This window comes from Poecilia latipinna, unplaced genomic scaffold (assembly GCF_001443285.1).
Source record: "Poecilia latipinna isolate Pla-1442-1.1 unplaced genomic scaffold, P_latipinna-1.0 Scaffold654, whole genome shotgun sequence".
Taxonomy (NCBI): Eukaryota; Metazoa; Chordata; class Actinopteri; order Cyprinodontiformes; family Poeciliidae; genus Poecilia; species Poecilia latipinna.
In genome coordinates this window covers 99395-111590 of record NW_015113270.1, presented here as the reverse complement: position 1 = coordinate 111590, position 12196 = coordinate 99395, and the positions used below count along the sequence as shown (strand labels likewise).

Below are 12196 nucleotides of genomic sequence, written 5' to 3'. Positions count from 1 at the left end.
TTAAGAAACCCAAATTCAGAACTAGTTTGAAAGAACGATGTACTTCGATACAAGGAGTCAAACTGTGGAACGACCTACAAAACGATGTTAAAAATGCTAAATCACTACCCATGTTTAAAAGAAAGTTAAAGATTGGTTTTTTGAAGAAGTATGAAATAGTATAAAGTCAGAGTATAGTATCGTTCAGTTGAGATTGATGACTGACCTTGTTTCTTTTGTTCTTCCTTTGTTTTCTTTTTCTGTCACATAAGACAAATCAATTTTTTTTTTTGTTTTGATTCAGAGTTGAGAAAAAGGGGCAGATACTATAAGATTATTTTCTTCTTTCTGCTACCTTTCATTTCATTTTTTTCAAATACATATGTAGTATGTTTGTAAGTGTGTATATTTGTGAAATGTATACACATGGATATGTAGGTATGTATGTATGGAGGTGTATTTTTTTTAAAAAAAATTTGTATATTAAAAACTGTTAGGATGTTTTTTTTTTCTTTTTTTCTTTGTATTGAATGAAATGAATAATTAAAAAAAAAATTGCAGCAGATGAAAAGTATTGGAAAGCTATATCTGGAAACCTGAATCAGGACGAACTCAACAAGATTTCAACTGTGTTTTTTAACTTTAAAATTGAGTAATAATCCATATATTTTGAAAAATAAAAGTGTATTTGTGACGTTTTTTTGCAACAATCTGCCTCAAGATGAAATTCAAATTTTTGTGTAATGTCACCATAAACAAACTGACATCCGGGATTGATATTAAGCTCAGTAAACTATTTGATTTCAGGCATTTGGAAGGACACTCATGCTGACTTTTAATACATTTTACTGTGTTGTTCTCCAGTTAGTTTAGCTTTACAATTCACTTTCCGCCCTATTCATGTTTCAATATTTTTCTGTCCAATGTAACTTTAAATTAATTGCAGAAAAGTTGCATATTTGCATTTGATTGGCTGTAAACGAAGACTACATGTTGTCCAGACCTGTAGGTGGCGGTAGTGCTACTTCCCATTTTTGGCCAACTGCCAATAAATATCAGGAAGAAGACTGTACATTATCTTCCTGCTAAGACTGTTTCCACAGTCTTAATTCATACAAATGGCGGTTGAACTATAAGAACAGGAGTTTTATTGAGCGTCTCTTTGCTTAACAAAACTCTGAAAACTCTGAAAATCTAAAATAAACTTGCACCAGCTGAAGAGCCAGAACATTTTAAGTCCAAATATAACCATGAAATCTGGAAAAGTGTTGATCAAATTATTTCAAAATGACTTAAAATACAACGAGTGTATAAAAGTAAAATTTATTTCTGTCTCCTACCTCATCTGAACCTGCAGTTCCAGCCAAAATCATCTTCTTCAAGGACGCCGTGAAGCACCACAACTGGTGCTTCCCGTTCGTCGTGGACGGGAATCCTGAACCGTACATCTCCTGGTTCTTCAATGGAGAACCGTACAAAAACAACAAAAACTTCATCTTCATACAGTTCATCACGGACTCGAACGACGGGTCAGTGAAGCATGGCTGCCTAACCTTAGACAAGCCGACCCACATGAACAACGGAAACTACACTCTGGTTGCGGTGAACAAGCTCGGAGGGGAAAATGCCACGGTTTTCGGGATGTTTATGGAAAATCCTTTTGATCAAGGTGATCCAGAGGGGATCATTATTGGTGAGTTCCTGTAAAAACAGTGTGACTGATGATCGATCTGAACTAACAGCTGTATTAGAGTCAAACAAAAACTAGATAATCGGGATCACATATAGATTTGCTTTAATCTTGTGCCTCCAACTATAACACCATTTATTGAGTTTTTTTTTTTTGGTCTACCAATCTAAGTTTATTTTGCATTAAATATGTTTTATATTCTCTTGCATCCCTCATGCTAGTCTCTAATGGGTATCCAAGTAAGTTCTCAACTGACTATGACTCCTTAAAGTTTCTGTATATCTTCTCAGTACTAACTTCCAGTGTATTTTATCTCTCAGGTCCATCAAACAAACCGGTTGTGGACATTACAGAGAATTCAGGGAGTCGGGTGTTTGTGGTACGTGTCACCATCATGTTCGCTGAGAACATAAGAGTCTTTTTAGATTTGGACCAGGCCAGTTTATTTTGTGTAACTTGTGTATTTGGCAGGTCTCTGTTGCTGTGGGCCTCGCTGTCTTCACCTGCATCTTTCTGCTCATCACAGTTTTGATCATTAACAAGTGCGGTCAGCAAACCAAGTTTGGTATTCACCGTAAGTGGGTTCTTTAAATTGCAAGGCAGTAAAAACCACATGTTGACACCTTAAAGGGGATCTGTTGTGCAAAATTCACATTATGTACTTCCATTTGTTTCTCTTCTAAAACAGCCCAAAGCACATAAAAATACACAGCCATTTTTAAAACATATTTTTTTTTTTTACAATAAGTCAATGTTATAATTTCCTGAAATGCATAATTCATAAATTCAATGTTTAATTTTTGATCAGTGAACAGATTTATGAAATTTTGTTAGACATAAAAAAGTCTCGTTCTGTTGCCATTAAATTTGTTCTCGTTCTTCAAAGTTAAAATTTTTCCTCAAGTTTTTTTCTCAGAGTTTTCACAAAGCTACAGTTTGGAATCAGAGATGGTTGTGTTTTTTGGGACATAATGGACTAATACAGCCTTGCACTGTGATGTAACTTTGCACACAGGCAGCTGCTGTTTGTTTGTTGGGCAAAGTGCCTTAATTACAGCGTAGACCTCCGCTGCCCACCGCCACGTGGTGAGAGCCATTAAAAACGATGGATGGACGGATTGATGGATGGATGGATCGAGGAAAAGCTAGCTCCGTGTGGACACCCCGCCCTTTTCTCTCCTCACTCAGAGCTCCTAAGTGTGCCTGATTGCCTAAGTGGACCGTGCTCCCTCTTTCCTTCCCTCCATCTCCTCTGGGCTCCCTCGTTGTTGTTCCATTTTCTTCTGTTTTGGACTCTGGGGGTTCTGTGGTTTGCCTTGCTGAGTGGATTTCACAATTTGGGTCCCACTTGTTTGGCTTTTAATACTTTGCCATAGTCAGGTGTTGCTAACCATCCAGGCTTCCTGTATGGTCATTTTTCCCCCAGTTCAATGTGGCCTGATTGCTGCATGGTTGATGATGGTGATTATTAGAGCTTGTCATCATCTGTCACCATGGCACCAACAATTGGGCTGCCAAGTTGGTAGTGGAGTATGTTTGTCCTTCAGAAGGGAAAAATTGGGCCAGAATTGCTTCTTTTGTTGGCTGCTGCAATCAAAAGAGGTTGGAGACTGATTAGGTGTCATGTATCCGCAGCCATGCTTGTCTCTTGTGTTTCATTAGGCTCATCAGTTCTCGGTAAGGAGGATGACCTGGCCGTCTCACTCCGCTTCATGAATTTCGGGACCAGCCCGCCTTCCTCCGACGAAGACTCTGGTTTATCAAGTTTTGTGGAGAACCCACAGTACTTCTGTGGCATCATCAAGGACAAAGACATGTGTAAGTGCCAGTGCGATTTATGCTCAATAACTATTAAATACATCCGCTCTTATTAGAACTCTGTTTAATTCATTAGTAAATAGTTTCTGAGATAAGTAGCTTAGATGGATTCTCAAGGTGTGTTTTTGTCTCGCTGTGTGAGCACTCTCAATGCAATCTGCTTATACTTCAGAAGAAGTAATGAGTCAAAATGTTGAAAAATAAATCCCTCTTAGACTTGAAACGAAAAAACATCCAGATCTATTTTACTCACGATGTCCTTAGTTAGCATTTTGTCCAAGTTAGTTATCAGATCTAAAAATGTGTTTAGGGTGGTGATTAGCAGCCATATGTGAGTGAAATAATGAAGTGGACATAAATTTGATCAACCCAGGAGCTGGAGAGCTCGCCCAAGTGACTGGGCAGAGAGACGCTGGACCTCTCTGCTGAGACTGCTGCCTGTTCAGTACTACTAATATTTAGTTCACAAACTAAATATTTAACTGCTAGCATATTTGGTAAATATTTACCAAATATGCAAATTCACATACCAATAACCAGAATTCACTATCAAAATAAGAGCTGGGTCTTGTGAACCTCTACATAAACGTCTGTGTTGCCATTTAAGCAGCTCATCCTACATTTTAAACTGAGATGTTGTAATTGTTGAGAGGAAAAGAAACAATGATGAAGTGAATCAGTCACAGTAGCAGGAGTTTAATTAAAGATTCGCAAGACCCAACTTTTACTTTGGTAGTCCACTTTTGGTTATTGGCAAGTTATTTTTGCATATCAACTAAATATTTAGCTAGCCAACTAAATATTTATTTTGAGGCTAAATATTTAGTTTGCTAACTAAATACTTAGCTATAACCTAGATATTTAGCTTGCTATGTTATTAATTATTATTCCTGTAACTAGATATGTTAGTTGCCTGTGGTATGTTTTAACATGTTTTAACTTGGACTGGGTGTGAAACACCGGACCTGTCTGCTTCAGTGGTAACATTTGGCTTCCTCAGGATCGGATAGGAAATCCAACGTGGCATGACCCTAAGCTGCTCAAAAGCCCTACAGTGTTATTGACTTGAAACAATTTTGCAAAGAAGAGTAGATAAAAAAAATAATCCATAATTTCCAGATCTCAGAAATGCTTGAAGGACGTTGTGGCATAAACGTTCAAGTTATTCACACAGGACTGGGTTGGTTTGGATCAGTTTTTATCCCCTAAATTAAATCATCAATTGTAAACAAATTTATTTATCTTCATCTAATATTAAAATTAATTTCATAATCTGAAACATCTGAAGATGATAAACATATAACAACAGTTAGGGGATACATCGGTACTTTTTCCCTGTGAGGATAAGGAAGTTTGAAAACATTCGGACAGATCAGCTCCAGGCTTTAGCCAGAGTGTAGCTCATGAAAACTTGCTTTGGCTTGGATCAACAGATCTCAGCAACGGTTCCCTCACAGCTGTGTCTCTTTCTTGTTGTTGCAGGTGTGCAGCACATTAAGCGGCAGGACATTGTGTTGAAGTGGGAGCTAGGTGAAGGAGCGTTCGGCAAAGTCTACCTGGCAGAGTGTGCGAACCTCAGCCCCGACAGCGACAAGATGCTGGTTGCCATTAAGGTGAGGAAATCTCAGATCGTCCCCTACGCCGCTTCAGAGGCAATTTAACAGCTAATGTGCTCTAAACATCTGCAGCAGCAGTGAAAATGTCAGCCGTTAGTATGTGGTCCGAGCAGAGGAGCCGCCGGTAAACAGGCTGTTTGTGGTAAAGAAAACAGAAAGTTTCTTTTCCTGCTGCAACAAAGTTACAGTTGGTGTTCAGAAGTCCTGATTCTTCTCTAAATGGTTCAGAGGATTGTTGAAGCAAAAGTGCAGTTGTTTTCTTCCAGACCTGAAAGAAAATACATGGAAGCTTTTTTTATGACTTTTTAATAAATTGATTAAAATGTCTAGCAATTTCTTAGCAGTAATCCATCTTTTCCAGTTTTCCTGGAGTATAAATGTGACGCTACCTAACGGCTCGTTTCTGTTAGCTTCTCTGAAATAGCCACGAGATAAAAGCTCCTCACCTGAATGTCTTCATGTTCACAGTCAGGACATTAGTTAACAAGTTTATACTGCCTTACGTGAATTTTGAGCAAACTTTTTTTTTTAAAGTCATCATGCATTTTAGAACATTTTGAACAAAAGTTCCCAATTCCAGTTGAGACTGGATAACTTAGCAATAATAAATTCATAAATTAGTCTTATCTTGCTTTATTTATGTCTCTTCATATATGTAGATAAGTACATAACTTATCTTCTTTAGGTACTGACAAATAAATAAAATAATACCCAGTAAAAGTCGACTTTACTTCTTCTTTTAAAGCTGTTTCCTGCTCCAGTGCATTGCTGGAATAATACTTCGTGGTTTTAGAGTGAGCCTTCGTTGTTAAAAGGCTGTCAGGTGGTTTTATACCCAGCTCATGTTACACCAGGTTAATGAAAACCACAGAGGGAAAAATTTATACAAGGAGATGATTGAATACGCATCTGCTCTCATTTATCAGTGCATTAATCACACATCAGCTCTTACAATACGCTGTTACTCACCTTCGCCAAGGCGTTGAAAGGCGTCATTCTGGGAGTGTTCCCTTAACGTTCAGACTGCATTTCTTCCTATAAGACAAATCTTTTAACTACTTTAAAAAAATATTTAATTATTTTATTAAGAGCTTTCTTGGCTCAGAAACAGGACAAGTTATGGTGAAAAACAGTACAAGGAACAGAAGCTAATTAAATTTAAATAAGTTCATTTCAACAAATCGTATCAAAATAAGTCAAGCAGTGGTGAAATTGAAATATGTTAGTTTCCCACCAGTTCTGACAAATTTTCAGCAGAATTTAAACTTTCTTAGTTTCTTTTATTAATTCCCAATCATTTTTGCTGATGATCAGGTAATAAAGTGAAGGTGTTCCAGTAATAAAGCCCTGAGGAATCCCAAAGTAAAACAAGTCAAAACAGTAAATATTCTCCAGAGCTGTTTACCCTCCTGAGCTTTCAAACACTGGGCATTGTGTTGCTAATTTATTTTATTTTTTCTTTAGACTTCCTTTGGTCTGATGCCTTAAAACCCCATCACTGATTTGTGGCATGTTCTTACACATTTCTATTATAATTTCACTGAAAAATTATAATTTTCAAGTTAGCTTGCAGCGTTTTAAATACATAGTTTAATCCTAAAATAGGTATTATTCATACTAAATGTGATAGAAGCAGTGTATTTATTTATCTTTCTCATAACTGAATTCACAAAAGTCAGCTTATCTTCCAATGACCTTGTAATAAGTGTATTTATTTTCTGTGACAATTCATTCAGACATTGCACAAAAACATAAAGGAAAAATGCTTAAACTAACCTTTTAAATGATCTTAAACATAAACACATTCGCAGGCTCGTGTTATTTAATTGTATTTGAAAAAACACCCTCAAAAAATGATCCTATAAGTGCAAAAGGTCAAGTAATACTATGATGTAACAGAAAGCGTCTTATTTTGGTTGTTCACAGACTCTGAAGGATGCCAACGAGTCGACGCGGCAGGACTTCCAGCGGGAGGCCGAGCTGCTGACGGTCCTGCAGCATCAACACATCGTGCGTTTCTACGGCGTGTGCACAGACGGCGAGCCGCTGGCCATGGTGTTTGAGTACATGAGACACGGAGACCTCAACCGCTTCCTTCGGTAAGGCCACACATCCCGCCTCTGCAGTGGGCCGCCGAGTCTCCGCCGCCCAAACTGTTGGTCCTCATGCTGCTTAATGTTAGACCCCTAAAAGTACTGGATGAAAGGCAGCAGCAACGCCTTCATGGCAAATGTGTCAGAGAGGGAAAAGCACAGTAGGAACGTTTCCCAGCAGTAAGTCTGCTCTCACAATACAGGAGCCTGAATCTGAAGCAGCTAAGTGGAACACAGCCATCATGCCTTTCATCATGTACAGTAAGGCTGAGCGGATTGGTGGAATAATAATGCTGCTAAATGAATGAAGAAGAAATTAGTCCCCTAACTGTAATCTTTAGGAAAAAAGCTCAAAAGAATTTTCTGTGGCTGAGGTTGAATGTTTTCTGTCTGATCAATGGACGTTTTCACACAAAACATAACTAATACACTCATCGTGGATCATTTGGTCCTAACATTTTCAAGCACTGAAGCAGAAAAGAAACAGAAAAATTAGTTTTAACCGTAAAGTTACTTTTTTCTGCCCTTTAAATATGACATTTCATGCATTAGCTTTGACATACAGGTGTTTCCAAACTTCTCAATAAAATACAGGTTTTTGAAGTCCTTCCTTTGTGGTCTGCAGACTGGGTCAGTGGTTTCTAATTTCACTTTTATTCAGTAGGATTCTTTTTCTGCGTGCAAAATAATAAAAATCAAACATTTCAAAATTATACAGATTAAAACAAACTATTGCATTAAGACCAAATGAGTGGAAGCAAACAATAAAGCCTGTTTTGTCAATTTTAATCTATATTTAAATGGACAATTAAGATATTTGTTTTACTGTTTAAACAGAAAAAATAAAACAAATTCTAAAATATCATCAGTGTCTGTTAATTGTGGTTAACCATGTTGATACTGTAAAATGATCATAAAGTGAAATATTGGCTCATTTTTTATTTTGAATCCATTTGATATTTGCTCTAAATTTCCAGGTTAAAAAAATAAAAATACACAACTTTAATTTGAGAGGAAATGAGGAGATTGTTTGAAAATTTACTGAAGGCTGTTTCCGTTTTCCAACTGATTCTTTTCTTCTCTGCAAACGGTCAAACGGCTGATTTGCTTTGTCTGTAAATAAGACTTCTAAATTAAAAGTATGTTTGTCTGAATAGAGGTTTAATTTTTGCAACTTTCCAAAGGCTTTTCGTTTCTTGTTAATTACTACAGAAGGTTCATTTAGGCACAATTGCAAAAGGAGTTTCATGTAAATTGTATTTTCTTTGCTCTTGTTGCCGTTTCAAAAGTTGAAGCTCCCTGGTTTCCAGCTCTTATTTCTCTTATTTTACCCTGTCACTGTATCACACACCGGCTCCATTAACATATCAAGCCTTCACAGCTCTAATGTATGTGATTCATGCATTGAGACTCTCCTGCAGGTAATGGCAGGCCCCACGCTGGCGTGGATCCACTCAGGTTCCCTCTGACCGCGTCTTTCAAATGAAATTCTCTGCGTTTCGTCTTATTCTCAACATAAATAGCTGCTTTAAAAGTTGCTTAAAAACCATTCAGAAATGTTGAGAAATATGTGATGAAGGTTTTTCCATGTTTTTTTTTGTAATATTCAGATTTTTCTTAAACAGTAGACACAACCTCTGTCTTATTTTTAAGTCCTTGAACAGCAGCATCTATTTACTGTTATTTTATTCTTGACATCCGGATTTGATTGAGGAAAAACTGGACATTTTTTCCTCTTTTTCAGTTTTTTTTTGTTGTTGTTAAATCTGAATATCCTGAGGAAATGGGTGCATTGATTTTATATTTAGACTGAAAATCTAACAAATATATAAGATATAATCAGACTAATGTGTGTCTGAATCTGAATTTGTGTCAATTTTGTGTTTTAGCAATGAAAATATGCCAAACACTGGCTGATTTTTTTTCCAGATGACCCAGAATAGTTTTGTTAAATAAAATTCTTTGAAAGGAAAAAGAAAATCCAAGTAATTTTTTTCTTTCGTTTTCATCAGATTTGTGATTCTACTGAAGCTTAATCTTTATGAATTTTGGAAATGTTTTTGGGAAAACAAAGCTTTTGTTTGGCACATTTGTGGAAAAAACATTCCCACATGTCTTTGTGCAAATCGTGTTATTTTGCTACGTTCATTTTCAAACAAAATTCACTTTACTGCTGAACTCAAGCCACATTTCAATAAAATAAAGCTAGAAAAATGTCATTTCTGAGTTTTTTTCTAACCTGCTGATTTTTTTAACCAATTTAAATCTTTTCTTTGTAATGTGTAACATAAAAGAAAAAAATTAAAGAATTAAAAGATGATTGATTATTTATAGATGAAAGCATTTGTTGCATTTCATTAATCACAATCAGCTTTATTGGTTAAGATTTTTTACACACAAAAATAAATGTCTTCAGTTATCAAGCACTCGGTGCACATCCATAAAGCGTAAACATAAAACTTTAATCAACATAAAAATTAGGACTAAGGGACAATATGTGTATGTATTTGCAGACATTATTTTATTTTATTTAAAAAAGAAAGAAAGAAATAGAGAAGGATTGTTGTGATTGTGCAAAAGTGTTTTTCTTAGTTTCCCAGAAGAGTTGGTGACTTCACAGGCTGTCAGGTTTTTATTAGGTTTTATTGTCTTCATGGGGAACGGTCTCTGCAGGGCCGCCTGAAGCTAAAAGTCTAAACAGGCTGTGTCTAGAATGTGTGGGATCTGCAGAAATGTTATCTGCCTTTTTCTCGACATAAGAACTGTACAAGGAAGGTCAGTCAAAGCCCAGAAAGATCTCAACACCTCTGCATGTTTTGCAATAATTAGACTCAGTTTATGCTTCAAGGATCGAGTGATGGAATATCATTTTATCTGCTCGGCTCATGTTAGGTTGCATAATGTGTGAGCTAAATAAACCCGAAGCTCCAGGTTGGGATTCAGAACAAGTCAAGGTCGAGGGCAGCGTCATTATTAGCGAAACGGTATTAATAAAAATGATAGACTTTAATCTTCAGAAGATTTTTCTGTATTAAGAAACACTGATAAAAAAAGAAAAACATTTGAGCAAAAGCAGAAAAGTCTGCTGTAGTTGAACTGATCTATTATCTGAGAGGTCATGCACAAAATGACTTTTTGCTGTTTTACATACTGACAGAAAAGCTTAAATTTTGATAAATGGTTTAGAAAGCAACAGAAGGACTTGAACCAATCAGAGCTCAGTTGGCACCTTGGAAACAATCTGAGAAAGTATCGGAGCAGACGGGGTTAAAACAGATCGCCGGGTGTCCTGCACAGGAGACAGACTGGAAATGAAAACACACGCCACCCCTCCGTCCAAAAAAACACACGTGTGTGTGCATTCACACAGGCTTTTTCTGAGATATATGTTCAGGGACGGTTCGAAATCACATTTCCAGAAAACAGAGTGGCTGAGTTCTTTGAGAGCCCCCACGGTGCAGCTGCTTTCCCACCCTGCCACCTGCCTTTTAAACTAATAGTGATTGTATAGACAACTTCCTTTGTAATATGGAGAGGAGAGAGATTAGGATGGATGGATGACACATGGAGACACATCAGCTGTGATTTGCTCATTTAGCCAGTTGGATGTCAGAGTGGGTGTTCATGATCCGCAGAAACAACAGCGCGTTAATGTGCTCTGCATCTCTGAATTACATTATTGCAAATCAATTGTGGGCGTATTACAAGCCTCGTGTTTTCTATTAAGCATCGGCTTTAAATGGCTTTATTGTGGCGCGGCGGTGCTGACCACGTCTGTGGCGCTCCGGGGGCTCGGACTGGATGTGACTGAAAGTGTTCAATCTGTAGATTGCTCGCTGAGGTCATTGTCCCTCAGGTGACCCAAGGTTGGTGCCGTAATTACAAATACGCTGAGAGGCCAATCTGAGTGTTTTCATAATCATAAACAGCCAATAGTTGATGAATCAGTACAAGGACCTGCAGGTTCTTCAGCCATGTGGGCCCACATGACCTTGTCTGCATTTATTACGGCTCTCAGGTTCCGCTCTTAAAATACAAACATATAACAGTAGCTATTATGTGTTTTAATATACAGGTTCCCAACGTGCATTGAAAAACAGCTGAGGTTCGTTTGGCAGATTTTGAAAGGAGCAACCTCTAAGCAATATTTGTTATATTTTTAAATGTTGTGTTTTCTTGAGCTGTAAGCAGAAAATCATCAAAATTAATGGCAATAAAGGGTTTAAAACTTCATTCTTTGTGTGAATAATCTAAAATGTTTCACTTTTTCTAAATTATTGCAAATCTTTTAAATAAAACGGTTCATCCATGAGGCTGAGTGAAGTTGTCCCTCTCACCTTTTTCAAATGAAATGAAGCAGCGACTTCCCCATTCAGCTCCTTCAGACTAGCCGACAGCAATTAGCAAGATGGCATTATACGAGCTACTAATCAGTGAAACTGATTAAAAACAACATTAATATAGGAGTGATGCTGTGATGACTTCCTGAAGGCGGAGTTTCAGACCCAATTTCAAGGCACTAAATTACAAAGTCAAATTTCTTTTCAGTCATATTTGATATAAATAGCATTTATATAACAACTGAAGTTAACAGTTACTTGAATATGCTGGAAAACATTATACTGGCGATTTAAACGACCAACATAACCAGTCCCTGTCTTCTGCGTTTCCCCCACAGAGCTCACGGGCCGGACGCTCGGATCCTGGAGGAGTCCAAGTTGCCCGCGCTGGGGCAGCTGACTCTGCCCCAGATGCTGCAGATCGCCGCCCAGATCGCCTCAGGCATGGTTTACCTGGCGTCGCTGCACTTCGTCCACCGTGACCTGGCCACACGCAACTGTCTGGTGGGAGAAGGCCTGGTGGTGAAAATCGGAGACTTCGGTATGTCCAGAGACATCTACAGCACAGACTACTACCGGGTACGTGTCTGGAGGTCCACCAACATTTTAGCTGGTTCTGTTTATATTTCTTCTGTGTGGTTAAGTGTTTTGTTGGATGGT

General features: G+C 37.6%; 1 protein-coding gene across 1 annotated transcript in view; it reads left to right on the top strand.

Annotated features, from left to right (window-relative positions):
- The window catches only part of ntrk1 (neurotrophic tyrosine kinase, receptor, type 1), a 49214-nt gene that overhangs the window by 25595 nt on the left and 11423 nt on the right, over positions 1-12196 (top strand). Inside the window, exons 9-16 of the mRNA XM_015043876.1 lie at positions 1337-1672; positions 1891-1908; positions 1990-2048; positions 2141-2243; positions 3332-3487; positions 4970-5100; positions 7030-7202; positions 11875-12194. Coding sequence (XP_014899362.1) covers positions 1337-1672; positions 1891-1908; positions 1990-2048; positions 2141-2243; positions 3332-3487; positions 4970-5100; positions 7030-7202; positions 11875-12194 — 1296 coding nt within the window. The remainder of the gene's footprint in view (positions 1-1336; positions 1673-1890; positions 1909-1989; positions 2049-2140; positions 2244-3331; positions 3488-4969; positions 5101-7029; positions 7203-11874; positions 12195-12196) is intronic.